Source organism: Rhinatrema bivittatum, chromosome 17, assembly GCF_901001135.1.
Source record: "Rhinatrema bivittatum chromosome 17, aRhiBiv1.1, whole genome shotgun sequence".
In the NCBI taxonomy this organism is placed as follows: Eukaryota; Metazoa; Chordata; class Amphibia; order Gymnophiona; family Rhinatrematidae; genus Rhinatrema; species Rhinatrema bivittatum.
The window spans coordinates 25,477,950-25,498,130 of NC_042631.1; the positions used below are offsets into that span (position 1 = coordinate 25,477,950).

The 20,181-nt window shown below is 40.7% G+C and overlaps 1 protein-coding gene across 5 annotated transcripts in view; it reads right to left on the reverse strand.

The window, feature by feature from the left end:
• SOX6 (SRY-box transcription factor 6) overlaps nucleotides 1-20,181 on the reverse strand; it is a 780,471-nt gene that overhangs the window by 267,334 nt on the left and 492,956 nt on the right. For all 5 annotated transcript variants that reach the window (XM_029582789.1, XM_029582791.1, XM_029582793.1 and 2 more), the window contains 2 exons: nucleotides 6,555-6,727; nucleotides 1,088-1,156 (listed from right to left, as the gene is read on the reverse strand). In XM_029582789.1, the coding sequence (XP_029438649.1) occupies nucleotides 1,088-1,156; nucleotides 6,555-6,727 (242 nt within the window). The remainder of the gene's footprint in view (nucleotides 1-1,087; nucleotides 1,157-6,554; nucleotides 6,728-20,181) is intronic.

A 20,181-nucleotide genomic window follows, 5' to 3' on the forward strand; every position in this document is an offset into this window, starting at 1 on the left:
TCTAGGTCTGTGCACAAAAATCTTTCATTCTGATTTATTTTTCCATTTCATTTAGTATTGTTTTTTTTGTGTGCTTGTTTCTTTTTTTTATTTATTGTTCTGTCAATCATTTCTGCACTTTAGCACGCGCTAAATTGTTTAGCTTGTGCTAAAACCTTATGGCGCACACTATGCTTCATAAAACGATTTTCCGCAAGCAGAAAAAAAAAAGGAAATCTTGTTTTTTTCTGCCGCTTCAGGTGAGAAATGGCACAAAATAAAACAAACATCGCCGTGATTTCCCCTGTTATTTAAAAATGACGGCACATCCCTGGTTCATTCACAGAACCTAGTTTAGGTGACAGCCACCATGCAGGCTAAACAGATGTTCTGCCCTGTAGCAGAACGAAAATTACAAGCATAGCAAATGCTTTCTTTGTAACCCAGCTCACCTTCCTTCACTCTTGAGCCACCAGCCCAGTTGGAAGCTGGCACAAATCTGGTCCCTGATATTTATGACTAGGGGACGAGGCGAAATGATGGCCACCAGGAGTTACTACCTGGTTAGGGCCCACCCTCCTCCTCCTATAACTCAGTTAGAAATCACAGACCATAGCTCCCGTCAATGCCCATTGTGCCTGCAACCCTGAATCCCATTTGTAAGTGCCAGTTATGAACATGTCCCTCCTGTGGGAGGGGATGTCAGTGAACACTGCCGCCACAGCGTCCCCAGCACCTTCCGGCTCAATAAAGCAGAGGTTATTAGCTGTGGATAGCGATCCCAGGTCTCCCCGCAGGGTAGCACAGATCACTGCCACTGGATCAGTGGGCCAGCCTAATAATGACTTTTTTTTTTTTGCTAGTATTTTTGTTTTCCTTCAAAGTGTGTGTTAATTATTTGTAACAGAGTGCTTCAATATGCCTGTGATGAGTTATGTTTAAAGGCTGTTCTTGAGTCATGTATTTTCTACATTTGCAGAAACATTTAGTGTATGACAAACCCTCTCTCTCTTTCTTAGCAGTGGGGTCAGAGTAAAACTCTACTGTTTTGCACTCTTCAGTAAAGGAAATTCAAGTCTAACAAGAGGAAGTGATAAAACGCACTGACCTGAATTTGCTGCTGCAGTAGATTGATTTTGTGCTGCTGTTGCAAAAGCTGCTGCTGTTGTCTTGCAATCTAGTAGAAATAAAACGCCGTTACATCAGGACTGAATTTCTGCACTTCAGGGTAGGGGGGGGGGAAAGCCCCCCCTGTGTTAGTGATAAGTTTTACGTTCCCTTGAAAGATTCTCCGTTCAGCAACCTCATAAGTCAACATCACCAAGAAGTTAGACCAGGTCCAGGTGACTGCAACTCAAACACACTGCGCTGGAAAAGCTTAACCGGTAACACACCCTATGGGTATTTACAAACCCTGCACGTTTTCAGCATTGATCAGTCTTACTCAAGATTTTGTTTCTTCTAATTCATTTTCTTAGACTAACATGGTGCTCCCCCCTCCCCCCCACCACCTTGTGGTTTCCACTGGCTTTTTAGAGCAATATTAACGTAGGAGTGAATTTTCAAAGAGTTACGCGTGTCAGTAGCTTGAACTTGCATGCACGCTATTTTCTAAACATCAAGCACAGGTGCATATTTTTGCTTTCCCGAGCACATCCTCACAGATATAAAAAGGATGGCGGAGGGGGCGTTCTGGGGAAGGGCCAAGAGTTGTGCACGCGAGTTGCTATTTTATATGAGGGTTACACAAGTACACGTGGGAACTTATTTGGACAATTTTACTACCTGATAATTATCTCGCACAGCTGGGTCTGATGGGTCTGTTGTCAATTATTGGTTGGATGGGAGGTCTGGGTGAACTGGGGAGAGTTGAGGCTGGAGAACTAAGAGGGCCTCAATGAACTGGAGAAGGACTGGGTGAACTGGTGGAGAAACTGGAAAACTGGTAATTTAAATTGTATGTGCACGTTTTAAAATATACCAACTTATGAGCTTAAATCAGGATTTTATGCGAGTAAGGTGTTTTGTTTTTTTTTTAATTTGCGCATAAAATATATACGGATATGTTTATAAAATAGGTAGGAAAAGTACATGCGTTCAATGCATTGAAATACGCTCTCTCAATGCGTTGCAGATATTCATGTGTAAGCATACATTCAGGATGCATATTTTATAATCTGCGAATATATGATACTCGCAGGTTATAAAATACTGTAGTAGATCTCCTTGGAGCCTTACACACGCATATATGGGACTGTGCTGAGTTGTTTGAAAGTTTCCTTCAGACTTTACTATAATTATTGGAATCCTCTCTTTATTACGGTAAGTTAAGTCATCATTTTATAACATTAAACAGGAATACAAAGGCTAAGTTGCTCAGGGTACAGGAAATATATATTTAAGGAGGCATAAGGCCTGGTTTACTAAATTCCATTCCTTGCCTATGGGAAAAAAAAGCTTAGTAAATCCGGCCCATAATTTAAAATTGCATGATTTTTTTTTAAGAATTCTGAAGTGGAAAAATAGCTGCAAGTTCCAATTTAGCAAATAGACACAACTTATCAAAAGGGCAGCAGATCTTTCTAAGTGCTTATGAATGAATCACTAGCACATCACATAGCATACATCGATGGTCTTCTGAAAGCATATCACTGTGTTAGTAGCGCATCTAAAGCATCTTTATGCAATTACCACACACTCTATGGGGTAATTTTGTAACACTGCACGTAAGTCAGCTGGCAAATATGTGCATAAGTTAACAACAATTTTCAAAGTGGGATTACAATCTTGTCTGCTTTGAAAATTATCCCAGTAAAACTACACGCACACAATTAAACCTACTCTTTGGGGCACAATAGTGTTGCTGCGAGAATTTGTGCGCGTACGTTTTGAAAAATCAAATAAAGTATGCGTGTAAATCCAATCCCGCCCAGACTCCATCCCGGGAACACCTCTCCCCCATGGATGGAAAAGTGCGTATACACAGGTAATTTTAACCATGTATTGGGTCATGCAATTTCCTAAAGGCCCTTTTCTGCGAGTAGAGCACCACTCTACCTGCAGAAGTCATTTTGAAAAGAGTTAGCTGGGAACTGGCCCTCCAGAATTAGCCTATACGGGCATAAGTAGCATGAGCATGCATGTATGCTATTTTATAAACCTTTCTTATTTTATTTAGCATCTCTTATATTCCACTATCTCCACATATTGATTAACGTGGATTATAATGAAAGCACACAATAAAAACTTTAAACATCCAAATATTTTAAGACATCACATTAATCAATTAATTGGTGGGCATGCACATACCTGCAAAATCACGTATAAACGTGAGCAGGGGAAAACAAAAGGGTTTAGGGGTGTTCTGGGTTGTGGCTCGAAAGTACTCACATGAGTTGCTATTTTGTAAGCAGTACAGACTTTACAGATAAATCTGTACGCTTTTGCACCTCCTAACTCGCACAGATGAACTCAGAATTGTCTTTTGTCTGTAGTTTTTGGATGATAGGCCTAGGGGAACTGGTGGGGGATTCAGGGTGAAGTGCTGAAGGATCTAGTTGAGTGGATAAATGTCCGAGTAAACTGGAGGCAGTACTGGCGAACAGGTGATTCCAAGCAGGTGCATAAACATGTTTTCTCAGAAGCGTACGTACACAGGGGTCATTTTAAAAGCGTTGCTTGCACACAAAAAAAAATGCGAGCAGTAACAACTAAGGTTTTCAAAGCCGCGATTTATGAGCATATATGCGCGTGCGAGAAATAAGGGGGTGGAAGAGAGGCGGGCATGGGCAGCACATAGGCGTTCCAGGGCAGGGGCAAGAGTTACGCGGGCAACTCGTATTTTAAAACTGGAGGCCAAGGCGAACAGTGGCTTGTTAGTTGCGTATATTTCCTGCTGCTGCTGCTGCTGCTGAGGAACAAGCCTGTAGAAATCGTGATTTAAAGGTTTACATGACAGGGTGAGGGGCCCGGGTCACTTGGGGGGGGGGGGCATGCAGGCTGAAGAACCAGAGGGGTCTGGATGACCACTGACTGGGCAAACTGGTGGAATAACTGGAAAAATCGGGAATGGCCTTCGCGCGAGCATGTTTTAAAATCCACTAAACATAAATGCATTAAAACTGGCGAAATCCTATGGAAGATAGGTGAGTAATCTCTTAAAATTAGGAGCATAATTATGCATAATAGGTATATTTTAAATCTATTCATGTAAATGCACGAATAACTTAAAATTACAGCGTATCTCCGCTCGCATATGTATGGGTGCCCGCGTGATCAATTTAAAATTAGCCTGATAATTTAGAAATTACCTGCCTTCACATTTAATTCTAGTTTGCTACAATTGATGTATTGGTATAATAATTACACATGTATAATATATATGCATAATTTTATAAAATGGAGAGAGAAACTATGCATGTTCCTGTGTCACATATATACGTGACATGAAACATACATGCGTATGTTTGGGGCAGAAATCTGTGGTAAAGTGGCTGCAAAAGCTAGAAGATGCGTGGCTGCATAGGGAAACGAATATCAGCAGAAAAAAGGAAGCGACGTTGCTCCTGTATAGGTCCATGGTGATACCTCATTTAGAGCACTGAGCACAATCTAGGAGGTCACAAAGAATACGAACTGGATGGATTCAGTCCAGAGGGTGGCTATTAAAATGGTCAGTGATCGGTGTTCTAAAGTATAGGGGCACAAACAAAGATCTACACCCTGGAGCAGGGACGGGAAAACTCCAGTCCTTGAGGGCCGCAATCAGGCCAGATTTTCAGGATATCCACAATGAATATGCATGAGAAAGATCTGCATGCACTGCCTCCACTGGATGCAAATCCTTCTCGTGCGTGCTCATTGTGGATATCCTGAAAAGCTGGCCTGATTGCGGTCCTCGAGGACTGGAGTTTGCCATCCCTGCCCTAGAGGAAAGGCAGGATGGGGGAGATAAAATACTGTCATTTAAAAACCACCAAGGTTTCCATGCACAGGAGGCTCTAGAATGAGGGGGTCACGGGATGAGGGTGAAAGGGGTTAGACTCAGGAATAATCTAAGGAATTTATTTATTTATTTATTTTTTACAGAGAGGGATGTAGATGCATGGAAGGGCCTCCCCCAGAGGTGGTAGAGTCAAAGACAGTATCTGTATTCAAGAAAACAAGGGATAAACACATGGGGATCTTCTCTGAGGGAGTGATGGGAATTATAAAGCTGAATTAGTTGTGTGGATAGGCTGTATGTTCACTTTCTGCTATCACGGCCACCACCACGCAGTTTATAAAATACTATCCTCAGTCTCCACAGGCCCTGCTCACGCACGCAAATGATGTATTCGGAGAGTTTTAAAAGTTAGGCTCTATACCTATAGGCTTGACAAAGCGAAGTACGGCACAGAAGCACCATGTGGCTCAGGTTCTCAATTTTATTTGCCAATTGGTTGAGCTACATACGCGCTTCATTGGGCATGACAACCTAGTTCTAAGTGTCATTTAATTTTCATTTTGAAATATAATTACAAAGTGTTCACTGTAAGATATCACTCGTCTGCAAATGTGTCAAGATTAATTTGTGCTAGCTTATTCACAAGTGTCAATAGTTAATTACTGTGTCGTCTCTGGATGGCTAAATGACATTCTAACTTCAGATTTTTTTTTACAGTGCCCCTTTATGTTATTTTCCATTAGGGGATGAGTCCATATTTCTACATGTGGGCAAATATTCAAGCATATAAAATATCAGAAGTCACAACTCATTAAAATCAACAGAGCATACATTGCTCTATACCTATAAAACACATTTATAACAGAAAACATAATTCCAGTAATAATGTCAGATTCCTAAAAACTGCACATTAATTTGGATCAGTCTGATCTAATGCCTAAGGGACTGCTAGATAGGATCTTTGATGAGGAAACTCTTCTTAGCAAAAGAGCAAGGTACATAAACAGCACAGATCTGATGTTCCCTTTTTCTCTACAAGCATTTTGGGTCAATTCTCCTCTCACTCACTGGCCCATCATTATTCACAGGCTGGGAATCTTGTATCCAGGATCCCACTACTACTACAAAATCAAGTCACTGTAAACGATAGCTTCTAAGTCTCAGCTCCTAGCTTTAATATTATAAAAGTCAAAAAACTAAATATCAAATTGTGGCAATGTTATAGGACCATTTCCTATAAGTTGCAAATTCAGTAATAAGCAATGCAATGATAATTCTGCCATTCACTATCAATTTTCTTAACGGTCCTTCATTTTCTGATACATGTGCTGCCCTTCCATGACCCTGGTTTCAACCCTTGGTGCTAACAATGTTCATAGCATATTATTTGACAATCCAATAATATAAGGACTAACCTTCTACTACTAGGCTGAAGCATATAGTTTCCATGTCCACATATCAAGCATCTATCAGCAATAAGCACAAAAACAAAAATGGGCCAAACACAATTTGTTGATTTCAGACACTTCTGACATGCATGACCAACAGTAGGCCGTGCAAGATGGGGGGATTGGCCTCTTCCAATTTAAAGCCAGACTTGCATTGACCTGTTTCTTGGGGAAGAACTCACCTGTTCCTGCTGTTGGCGAGCAAGGTCCATTTGCTGCCTCTGTTTTTCGATCTGTGAAGCTGCTAGTTTTTTCTGTTCATCGTGTGCAGCCAGTAGCTGCTCCCGCAAACTGATCAGCTGGGTGATCATCGTGGATAGCTGCCGTTCTTTTTCTGCCAAACTCTCTGGTGTACCTATATGGGCGAGAAAAGATAGTATAGGTATAAACATTTAGGGGTAAATTTTGTAACATCTTGCATAAGTTAGATGGTGAATATTTGCATACATTACACCACTTTTCAACATGGACTTTTGTGCCCAATTCCTGGCGAAAGTGCATGCAAGCAATTACATCAGCTATTTGGTGCACATGGCTTTGCTGAGAGAATTTACATGCATGCTTTTTAAAATCAAAAAGGACGCGCATAAGTCCAGACTCCACCCCTGCAACACCGCTCTCCTGTACATACAGTGTACACGCATAATTTTACATGCATATCGGTCACACAGTTTTCTGAAGGGTCATTTCTGCAGGCAAAGCATTACTTTACCTGCAGAAGTCCCTCTCATTGTACACTTTGAATGGGAGAGATTCAAACAATAATAATTTCTATGTGCTTAGCTTCATAAACTTGCTTATTCCATTAGAAGTCAGTTTAGATTTGTTTTAACTAAGTTTCAAGTTAATACTTCAAGCTAAGCCCAATTCTTTAAAAGTTTTTCCTAGAGAAACAATGGGCCTGATTTTCAAAGGTGAGTTTATGCATGTAATTGGCTTTAAGAAAATTACCACAGGGGTTGTGAGCGTAAAAGTATGCACAGAAGCGATTCCATGTGTGCTTGAGGCATACTGGGAAGAGGCATTCCAGGGAGCAGAGCTGGGAGTGTATATCAGTGAATACTGACATAGATTTAATTGTCATCTGATAGACATGGTAGAAAGAGGATAACCAATGGGATAGCGCTATACCAGGGTACAAATTATATTAGAATGACAGAGAGGAGCATCTTGATGGCGGGTGGCTCTTTATGTCCAGGATAGCATAGATCCTGCATGAGACTAAATGTACAATCAAATCTTTATGGGTAGAAATCCCTTGTGTGATGGGGAACAGAATAGTGATAGGAGTATACTACCATCCACCTGGCCAAAATGGTGAGATGGACAGTGAAATGCTAAGAGAAATTAGGGAAGCTAACCAAACTGGAGCAACTGGTTCAGGAAGAGACGACAGAGGGAGCAATTATAGATCTAATTCTCAGTAGAGCGCAGGATTTGGTGAGAGAGGTAATAGTGGTGGGGCCGCTTGGCAATAGTGATCATAATATGATCAAATTTGAATTAATGACTGGAAAGGGGACAGTATGTAAATCCATAGCTCTAGTGCTAAACTTTCAAAAGGGAAACTTTGATAAAATGAGAAAAATAGTTTTAAAAAACCTGAAAGGTGCAGCTAAAAAAGATAAAAAGTGTGCAACAGGCATGGACATTGTTAAAAAATACCATCCTAGAAGCACTGACCCAAATTTATTCCATGCATTAAGAAAGGTGGAAGGAAGACAAAATGATTACCAGCATGGTTAAAAGGTGAGGTGAAAGAGGCTATTTTAGCCAAAAGGATGTTGGAGAGATACCCAATCTGGAGACGGTTTTCATGGGCGATGATTCTGATCAACTGAACCAAATCACTGTGAATCTGGAAGATGTGGTAGGCCTGATTGAAGACTAGTAAATCACCTGGACTGGATGGTATACACCCAAGGGTTCTGAAACAACTAAAAATTGAAATTTCAGAATGATTAGTAAAAATTTGTAACCGATCATTAAAATCATCCGATGTACCTGAAGATTGAAAGATGACCAATGTAACCCCTATATTTAAAAAGGGATCCCAGGGTGATCTGGGAAACTACAGACCTGTGAGCCTGATTTTAGTGCCAGGAAAAAGTGCATTTAGGGAAAAATAACCCTTGCTGTACTTACATAATGTTAGGTTCTATCTTAGGAGTGACCACCCAGGAAAGATCTAGGTGTCAAGGTGGAAATACATTGAAATCATCAGCCCAGTGTGCTGTGGCAATCAAAAAAGCAAACAGAATGTTAGGAATTATTAGGAAGTGAATGGAAAATAAAACGGAGGATGACGTAATGCCTCTGTAATGCTCCATGGTGAGACCGCACCCTGAACATTGTGTGCAATTCTGGTCACCGTATCTCAAAAAGGATATAGCTGCACTGGAGAAAGTGCAGAGAAAGGCGACCAAAATGCTTTGAGGCATGGAACGGCTGCCCTATGAGGAAAGGCTAAAGAAGTTAGGGGCTGCTCAGTTTGGAGAAGAGGCGACTGAGGGGTGATATGATAGAGGTCTAAAAAATCATGAAATGACTTGAACAAGTTAATGTAAATCAGTTATTTACTCTCTCAGATAATAGAAGCACCAGGGGCACGACATGAAGTTAGCAAGTAACTCACTTAAAACAAATCGACGAAAATTCTTTTTCACTCAGTGCATAGTTAAGCTATGGAATTCACTGCCAGAGGATGTGGTTTCAGAAGTTGTTGTAACTGGGTTTAAAGAAGGTTTGGATAAGTTCCTAGAGGTTAAATCCATAAATTGCTATGACGGTAATTAATAAGCAATAGTAGCTTGTGACCTGTCTAATGTTTGGGTACTTGCCAGGTACTTGTGACTTGGATTGGCCACTGTTGGAAACAGGATACTGGGCTTGATGGACCTTTAGTGTGACCCAGTATGGCATTTCTTGTGTTCACATTTATACACATATTTTTTTGATTTTCAAAAGCATGCACATAACTACTTACTCATTTTTATACTTAGGAAGAAGCAGGTGTAAATGTGCATGCATATGCAGTGCTGTGTTTGACACATGCATGCTAATTGTCAAAGCAGTCTGAAAAGTCCACTTTGAAAATTCAGGATCAAGTCTACATGAACTCTTGTATATGCAATCTTTATCCCTAAGCAACCTATAAAATTATCATCTTATAGAAGAGAAATCTCTTGATGAATTGGGCCCTTAGAATAAGAGATACATTTTCATAGTACCAATGAGTGATGAGGTTAACCAGTTAATTTCAACCAGTTAGCCTTGACCAGATATTCAACCATGGCTAAAGTTGCAGCTGAATCTAACTATATAATACTTGTGCAGTTAGTTTCAATACAACCATTTGTGTAATTGCACTTAAACGGACACATTTAACCAGTCAGCATTCAATATCACGCTAACCACATAAATTTCCAAACTCCACTATGGGTATGCCTTGACATGACCCCTTCTCTAAATTTGTGCACACAGTGATTTTGTGCAAACAGAGTTTAGCCAGGTGATGAGAGGAAAGGGAATTTTTAACCAATTAGACTTATGCTGCTAAAAGCTGGTTTAACCACAAATATTTTGAATATTGACCCACAGGCTCTTCAGAGCTGAAATGTGATAATCTTTGGGATTATTTATACTGTGCGGTGTACACTGTCATTGAGAGGGCAATTTTCAAAGTGATTTAAGTGTGTAAAAATAATTTTACCAATGTTAATTGGCTGACTGAAATTTACCAACTCTCAATCAGGTCAATTCTGTAAGCTCCACAGGAAAACAGGTGCTCAGTGTTGAGCACTCACTCTCCCAACGTGCGCCCAACCACCTCTCCTGGGCATGAGATCCTGTATTTAAATGAGGGGTTGAAGGAGGTGCTAGGGATGATTACGCGCCCCTAGCGCCTCCTTGGTCCAGGAGAGGTGGCTGTCAGCGGGTTCAGAAAACAGATGCTCAATTTTACGAGCGTCTGTTTTCCGAGCTCGCTGACAGCCATGGGTTAGGAAAATGAATGCTGGTAAAATTGAGCGTCCATTTTACTAACCTGACTGGCCAGCACAGTTTTTTTTTTTAAACATTTTTGGTTCCTCCAACTTAATATTGCTAGGAAATTAAGTCTGAGGGTGTATAGAAAAGCAGTATTTTCTGTACATGTCGAAAACGCGCGTCCAACTGCGGGTAAAACAGTCCACTCAGCCGAGTGCACTTTACAGTATCGGCCTGAATGTGTCTGAAGTCCGCATGTTGGCGGCGGCCCTGAGAGCAGGTTTAGATCTGGGGAGGAAAAGGACGTGGAAAGATTTTCTCCACACAAAAAGCAGGGGCAACTGTCCATGCACAACTTTGTACAATTTTCAAAGTTAAAGTCCTTGTGTGCTTTCCCCTTTGAAAACTGCTGCAAAGAGCATGGGTAGAGTGGGCACCCAGACTTTGCCCCAAGAAATAATGGGATACGTTTTCCAGACAGCACCTAACCGGCACTCTGAATGCCTACTTTTTAGCCTCCACAACTCCAGCTAATTTCTCAAACACAAGGTACCCTTACATCATGCAAAACGGTGAAATATGCACTTCTGTTACAACCCTGGGAATGGCTTGCTTTACTAATGCTAAAAGTAGGAATGTTTTGTACTGTTAGCTAGGTGAAAATCCAATTAGGTAATACCTGATTTAACCTGCATATTTCTTGAGTAAGCATTTGAAAATTTCCCCTATGATTATTTTGATAATTGTGTTCAAATTTTGAAATTTTGCTTATTAAGGTAATACCATTGCCTGCCTTTCTATGTTAAATTTCACAATATATTTGCAATTAATAAAATAAGTGAATATAGATTCAAAACACCAAGGACATTACTGGCATTAGTGTTGAATTCAAGCACTTTTGCAAAGGAAGAACATCACATTAATTGCTTTAGTTATAAAGAGGGTAATGAATGATGGCTTTCGTCCCTTTATACCAAATCACTTACTCACTGCCTTGCAATTCTAAACTGTAGTATTCACACAAGTCTAAATATTTTTAATAAAGCAATATTTTTTCAAATGAATTCCATCCAACTCAATGCATGAATGCCTAAAAAAGCTAAATATGAAAACTGTATTAAAAATATTCCTTTTAGTAACACAAAAATAGCTTTTGCATGACTCCCATAATAATTTCATATGCACATATCATTTTACCGGTACCAACCAGAGCTATTGAAAAGCAGGAACACACAAAATTTTGTGTCAGCTGTTGTATTGGTTTTAGTAAATCTATACTTCACTAGACTGAAATTTCAAACATTCTATTTGCTCTTCAGTAGCTACAGTAACTTTTATGCTAATTGTCTAAATCGGGGTTTCCCAAACCTGTCCTGGGGTAGCCATGGTAAGTTGAGTTTTCAGGATATCCTACAATGCCGATGCATGAGCTCAATGTGCATACATTGGAACCCCAGTACCTGCAAATTTATCTTGTGCATATTCATTGCAGATATCCTGAAAACCAACTGGCTTGGAGGGTCCCTAATGCTCTTTTCTGGTGTAGAGAAAAGTGGCTAGATGGCTCCTTGTCATGAAGGACCGACTGAGACAGTTCTGCATTACTTCCCAAAAACTTGGAGTTCTAATTTCTCTAGGAAAAGCAGGATTGAAAGTTTAAGGAAGCAGGGTTGGGGGTGTGTTGTTAAAAATCAGGACTGGCTGAGCCAGTCCCCTTATGACATGGAGCTGTCCGGACATGGGGAAAACAATTACCAAATCCGTTTATCCAGGCAAAATGGCTTGGGTTAAAGTTACCTGTCCCTGCTTGTTATTTATTTATGTTTCAATTCTTTTATACCGCTAAATCAGAAAACAAGTCTTGTCAAAGCGGTGTACATCATTAAAACACAAAAATAAAAATAATATAAAAAAAACAACAGATAAAATTAAATGAAAATACCACCATATATGAAAATAAAATATTAAATCAACACCCAACCAAAAATATATACCTTCTTAAAATACAACTAAAATAACCAAGCTTTCACTGTCTCTCTGAAGGTGAAATAATTTATTTCCATAGCGCATGTCCTTGTAGTCAGGTGAGAAAGAGGCATTTCTGTAGGCCTATTGAGGTCAGGGAGGAAGAGGTGCTAGAGGAAACTGACAAACTAAATAGTAGCAAACCACTGGAACCTGAAGGTGTTCACCCCAGGATTCTAATGGAACTCAAATATGAAACTGCAGACCTGCTACTGCTAATCTGAAACTTATCATTCCAATCTACACCTGCAGTTGAGGACTGGAGGGTAGACAATGTAATAGTTTTAAAAAGGACTCCAGGGATGACCTAAGTTACTACAAACTGGTGAGACTGACATTGATGCGGAGGAAAAATGGTGGAAATTATTGTTAAGAACACACTGAGGTAATTTTCAAAAGGATTTACACATTTAAAACTGGGTTTGACGGGCTTTTGAAAACTGCTACAATAGTATGTTACATTTATGTACATAACTCCTTTATAAATTACCTCCTAATTCCTAGGCATATGGATACCCATGTGTAATGGTGAAGAATCAGCATGGATTTAGATAAGGAATGTTGTGTCTTATTAATCTATTAGAATTCTTTGAAGGTGTGAATAAGCAAGTGAACACATGTAAGCTGCTAATAAAATGTATCTGGATTTCAGAAGGCATTAGCCAAAGTTTCTCCTAAAAGACTCCTCAGGAAATGAAAGTTTATGAGATATGATGTCTTACTGTGGATAGGTACCTGTTTAAAAAGATAGGAAATAAATAGTTTTCCTTAGTGAATAGAGATAAAAAGTGGAGACCCTTGGGAATGTGTACTGGAACCGGTGTTGTTTAACTTATTCATTAATGATCTGGAAAAGGAAGCAATGAGTGAAGCAATCAAATTTGCAGACGAAACAAAAATATTCAATATAGTTAAAACACAATCAAATTGTGAGAAACTAGAAAAGAACTAGGGAAATGAGCATCTAATGGCAGATGAAATGTAATGTGGACATGTGCTAAGTGATGCATATACACAATGCTGGGTTCTGTATTAGAAGACACCACTCTGGAAAAGGAGCTTGGAGTCAATGTGGATAATATGTGGAAATGTTCAATCCAGTGTGTGGTGGATGCCAATAAAGCAATCAAATGTTAGGGCTTCTTTGGAAAGGAATGGAGAACAGAACTGAAAATATCATAATGCCTCTGTTATAGATTCATGGTGTGACCACATCTTGAGTATTGTGTGGAGTTCTGGTTGCCCCGTCTCAAGATATAATAGAACTAGAAAACATACAGAGAAGGGCAACAAAAATAATAAAGGGGCTTAACGGCTTCCTTATGAAAAGTTAAGCAGGTTTGGGTTTTTCAGCTTGGACATGAGATGACTAAGAGGGGATATGATAGAGGTTTCTAAAACCACGAGTGAGGTGGAACAGCTATTTAACATTTCAAATAGTACAAGAACTATAGGACACCTCATGAAAATCAGTGCTAGCAGATTCAAAATTGGAGAAATTATTTTTTTTCAGTCAATGTGCAATTAAGCTGGGGAATTTGTTGCTGGAAGATGTGGTCAAGGTACCTAGCACAGCTGGCTTTAAAATGGGGTTTGGACAATTTCTTGGAAGAAAAGTCCATAAGCAATTATTAGAAAGGTAGACTTGGGGGAAGTCATCATTCATCACTGGGAGTGAACAAGGAGGAACGGATCTGCTGGGTATGGGCTCCATGGACCCTTGATCTGACCCAGCACACAAATACAGAACATGGCGGTAGATAAAGACCATATGGTCCCATCCCATCTGTCCATCCACATCTCCTGTTTGGCTATAGTCTGTTCCTCTCTCCTAGAGATCCTTTGAACTTATCCCATGTTTTCTTGAATTCTGCTATTGTTCATGCCTCTACCACCTCCACGGGGAGACTGTTCTTGTCTATCACCCTTTCCGTAAAGAAATATTTCCTTAGATTATATTACTGAGATTTCTTTCTTTCATCCTCATCCCATGGCACTTTTTATGTTCTTACACCCAATTCAGGCACATCTTGTACACCTACACTTTTACTTTACATACTTTTAACATGTATGAAAATCCTTGCAAACCATTTTAGACATGTAATTACCTTTAACTCAAACACAGCACTTATCAATGAGACAATGAATCTCCAGGATAGTAGGAATGCTAGAAGCCAGATTCAGTACAAGAGCACTGCACTGCTGCATTGACAGAAAAACACTCATTCATACTGTCTAGCACTACTAGACACAGTCATTACTCAATGACACAAAATTATGTACACATATTTAATTCACAGCCCTCCTTCACACCATGCAATTAACATAAGGTAAGAGATACAGTGGCTTTTATGGTCTGGGAACCTGATAAGCATGGAGGTGATCTGCACGGCGCGGCAGATACTACCATAAGCTTGCTGAGCAGACTGGATGGACCATTTGGTCCTTTTCTGCAGTCATTTCTATATTTCTGTAAGTTTTAATTTATCTGGCTAAGTGGTGGCAAAAATCCAGCTTATTAGCATTGTGGTGACTAATTTGGCTAATTAGTGCTGTTTAAGACTTATCTGGCTAAGTAAGATAACTGGATAAGTGAAAGAAAAGTGCTACATAGGTGAATAAGTAAGATAGATGGGATAACTAGTGTTTGAAGACTTATCTGTCTATCTTACTTATTTGGCTGTGTAGTACTTTATAAGACTTAGCTGGCTAAGTAGCAGTAAAACAGCCATTTAGCTGGATAAGTAAAAAATTATCCAGATACGGGGTAGACATCTGCTAAGCATGCATATTAGTGCTCTTAATTTTAATCATTTGCACAAGGATATGTAACAAGCATATTTTCCTTAGTATTTGTTGGCTTTCAAGCACGTAAATTCTCAATTTTCAAATGATGCGCACGTGAAGGAAATTACTAGTTTTACCAATTAGTTCACCGGTTTTCCTAATCTATTTCTAAGTCATCAAGACCCCCTGGTTCTTCAGCCTGAACTCCCCCCAGTTTGCCCAGACCCTCACCCCATCAGTATTTGGCTATAAAGAATTTTATTCTGATTTATACCAGATAATTAGAGGAAATAAATATGTGCAGGTAACAGTTGTACATGCGTTGCATGCACAGGTTATAAAATAGTATCTTATATGGGCAAATGCTGGCCCGCCCCAGAACACCCCTGGCCCACCCCTTTTTAATACAAGCAAATTTATTCACACACCATTAGTTGCACGTGTATGTTTGAGGTTTATAAAACAGCGCTTGCGAGAATACGCGCTACGGGGCAGATTTTAAAAGCCCTGCTCGCGTAAATCCGCCCGGATTTACGCAAGCAGGGCCTTGCGTGCCAGTGCGCCTATGTTCCATAGGCCTACCGGCGCGCGCAGAGCCCCGGGACTCGTGTAAGTCTCGGGGTTTTTCGAGGGGGGCGTGTCGGATCGGCGCAGCGTTTTGGGGCGGGACGCAGCGTTTCGGGGGCGGGCTGGGGGGCGTGGTTTCGGCTCAGGGCGGTCCGGGGGCGTGGCCACGCCCTCCGGAACCGCCCCCAGGTCGCGTCTCGGCGCGCTAGCGGCCCGCTGGTGCGCGGGGATTTACTTCTCCCTCCGGGAGGCGTAAATCCCCCGACAAAGGTAGGGGGGGTCTAGATAGGGCCGGGGGGGTGAGTTAGATAGAGGAAGGGAGGGGAAGGTGAGGGGAGGGCGAAAGCGAGTTCCCTCCGAGGCCGCTCCGATTTCGGAGCGGCCTTGGAGGGAACGGCGGCAGGCTGCGCGGCTCGGTGCGCGCCGGCTACACGAAATCGGCAGCCTTGCCCGCGCCGATCCAGGATTTTAGCGGCTACGCGCGTATGTACTAAAATCCAGCGTACTTTTGTTTGTGCCTGATGCGCCAACAAAAGTACGCGAAGGCGCGCTTTTTGAAAATCTACCCCTATTTGTGCACTCGTGCTCATTTTAAACATGCAACTCTTTTAAAATTCACCTTCATAACGTCTAAATCCCAACTCTGCTCCCCAGAAAACTTATATTTAGTGTACATAAAAGTATATATGAAATCAAATTTTCCACAAGCTTTTTTATGCACAAATCCCAAACAATTTTATATAGAGCCATTTGAATGCATAAACTTGTGTTTTATCATATAAATGGCTTTGAAAATTAACCCCCAAGTATGCAATGTACACAGAACTCTTTTTTTTTTGTGTGTTTTGCAGATTTCAATATAAATTAGATATGTCCATAATTTCTATAATTTTTTGTTATTTCCTTATAAACATACACACATACTATAACAACAAATAAATATTTTATTCCTACTTGTTTCCCCATTGGCTCTTATGGACTTGGGTTGCATAATATAAAAATGGGCATAATTAAATGAGGAAGTGTGGGCAAACATTTTTGGCTTCTTGCCTTTAGTTTGAGCTGATGTCAGAGTAAGAGCATGATCATGCCTTCCTCCAATATAAACAATATCAGAATGTATTATGCAGTTTCAAGCAGAGGCAGGTTCAGAAAACCCATGGACAAGGTATGCATTGGGTTTGCCCCTGGCACACAAGGCCTCCGAGTCATGCTCTTTTCACAGACTGTTTTAATATTGCTTTTTGCCAAAATTTGCCAAATGCGCTGGAAATATTTCAAAATCCCCAATTTGGGTGAATCGGTCCCTATGAGGACAGTAGCGTCATATGCCATCATTTCCTTTTGCCGTAACAGACAGAAAGCAGGCACATTTGAATTTCTACTCCACTTCAGCTGAAAATTTGCGGGAAACAGAAGTTACATTTAAGGAGCAATTTTCAAAGAAGATTCTTCGTGGATAAACAGGTATATATCTGCGGAGAAAGTCCCGTTCAACAATGCACCCCCCCCCCCACCCCCATCCCCCCAATACAAGGAAAAGAAAAGTGCTAGGGCCTGTCCATCAAAATACTCCCCCCGTGCATCCTTTCCGCTGGGCAAGGGGAATTTCCCTTTGAAATTGAGCTGAGACCCCCTAGCTGGGGGGGTTGGGGGTGGGCACTGAAAATGGGCCCCTCTTAGTTCTGCTTACAAACTGAGAGAACTTCTGTTGCTTTGTAAAGCCACAGACTCTGGACTTGGGAAAGTTTCTCCTTTTGGGACAAGATGGGAGGAACCCTTTAAAAATTCCGCGTCAAGGGCGGGCGTTTCAGCTCTCAGGGAAAGAGCTGAAACGTGTCAGGCGGCACAGGTCTAACGCCCTACGAGAAAATCCAGCCTTCCTACGAGAGCCTCCTCTTTCGCCTCAAATCAAGCAACGTCATGAGTAGTAGGAAACACAAGAGGCCACCTATCAAAACACAAGTGCACATAAATAGTTTTCAAATAGCAGGGGCTAAAAGGAAGAACATCAGGCGAAAGACATAAACAGGCAGTAAACACATCTGTTTCACTAAACATTGTACCCGGCGTCAACATCTCTCGCTATCGAGTTTAAACGATATATATTCTCTCACTGCTGACAGTGCTGGGGGGGGGCTTTTTTTTTTTTTGTTCCATAGGGTCTCCTTTATCCCCCAACCACATCTGTCTTGAGTTTCTTTCAGATTTGTCAGGTGGATCAGTGCTCCCCGGGGCCTGCTCCAGCTGAAGCATTTTAATTTGACTAAACACCTGATTTATTTTATCTCTCCGATGAGAAAGGCAGTTTGTCTTAATAGAGCCTGTCAGCCCAACGTCCCATTCACAGCAATTTACAGGCAGCCAGGGATGCTGAAAGAGAAGAGTGGAGCGATTCTGTGTTTCATCCTCCTCCAGAAAGCACCTAAAAGCCGCTATTCACTGCTACTGCATGTGGCGTTTCAGAACTGAATTAACTTTTTATTCAACCAACTATACTTGTTGTGAATAGCTTATCTGTAAAATTGCCACATTCACTACTGATTTTATTAACCTTTGGCTCCGCCACAAAGTGGTCTTCAGTAAGGAAGGCCTTCAAAAACTGACACGTTTTTCTTAGGGGGGTGGGGGGGGGTCTTTCTTACCAGTGTCTTCAGAGTAACTGAATCTTGTCCATTGAATCCTTTGCCACTCATGTGAAAAGCTGATGAGTTGCAATGAAATGCCCGACAAAGGATGCACACAAACATAAACTTAACAGCAAACTTCCTGTCACAAGTTTCAGCTTCAGGGGGATACTTCTTCATTACCATGTAGCTTTTATATTCTTCTTCTTCACGTCCTACATCCTGCTGTCAAGAGGGATTTTTTTTTTTTTAATGAATTTCTTTGGATCAAAAATAATGTCTTCTGCAAATGCAAGTTTCATGGGAAGGGTTTTTTTTTTTTTTTTTAATGTCAATAGCATTTTTTTTTTTTATCCTCTGTTCTTTTCACTTTGATTTACCCTCTTATCCTCAAATATGCAAATGCCTATACCTCTCCCTGCACAGGTGCTCTCTTCCTACAAACCTCTTGCTCCACGGCACTCTTTTGCGTATACCAAACCCTCAGCAGTCAAAAGGCTACAGAGGATGACTCCCCAAAATTCGAACCCATCAACTTCTCTCTTACTAACAAGAGATTTTTGTACGCATAGTGCTAGCAATGGAACTGCTAAAATGTGCTGTGTTGATATCCTTCGCAATCACAAATTTGCACTGTTATAGTGACACAGGTTAATTAACATCTTAATGGGATACGCTACAAAGTATTCTGTGACATATGGCGTTACATTGCGTTAACTGGAAGACATTGTTGTCATAGGGAAGTGACTCCTCATCGTGTTAACTTGAGTTAATAGCACATCAACCCTGTCACAAAATATCACAGCAAGTTGGCAATTAACCTATGTTGCATCTGTATCAACCAATAAGATGTAACCCAATAATGCTTATTAACCTACAACACAGCATGTTCAAACTAATCAGATCGCCTGATGGAAAGGCAACTTGCTGTGTGATGTGTAAAAGATTCAAGTTCATTGCTTAAAGTGGAGGTCTCACAAGCTGTAAAGCACAAAAATAAAAATCTTTGCCCTTTGGTTACATTGGCTATTTTGATAATTTTCTAATGCCTTGTTTAATATAAATAATAATAATTTGGAGATTCATTTTCAGAGCCATTTCTGCAGGTAACACATTGCTTTACTTGCAGAAACGTTTTCTTTCAATTGTCCCCCGTATTTCTGAGTAGCAGCATGTGCACAGGGCCTGTGCATGCGTATTTTTACCAGTGGTGACAAGAAGCATTGTGGGGAGTGGGGTTAGGAAGGGTTTGCACTTACACACTTACTTTTGCATTTTTTTTTTAAAGTATGCATATAATTTTTCCTTGAAAAAATAAACTAAAAAAAATCTACCCATACAAATTAGCATGTCTAATGTCATAATTCTCCAAGTGAAAGTACAGTGGAGTGGAAGAGCAGCCTAGTGGTTAGAGCAGCAGGCTTAGCACCCTGCTTCCTCCACAGGTACACCATGTGACCTTGGACAAGTCACTTCAGCTTCCATTGCCTCAGGTACAACTCAGATTGGTAGTCCTGACGGGAGGAGAAATAATTACGGTACCTGAATTGTAGCTCACTTTGAGCTCGGACTCGGAAAGGGCCAAGCAATCCAAGTCGAGTAATTAAATCTAAAGCCAGAACCACAAAAGTACAACAACCGCTAGCAAGTAACTTTGCTTCCACAATTGCAAAATAGTTCACCTTTTGCCCAAGGATTTCCTGCAACTTCTGAAAGGGAAAATATTGTACAGAAAAAAAAAATCATGTGCATCAAATCTTGTACAAGGGCTACTTTTTTTTTTACCAGTTCTTAAAATCTAACACTTTGGGGCATA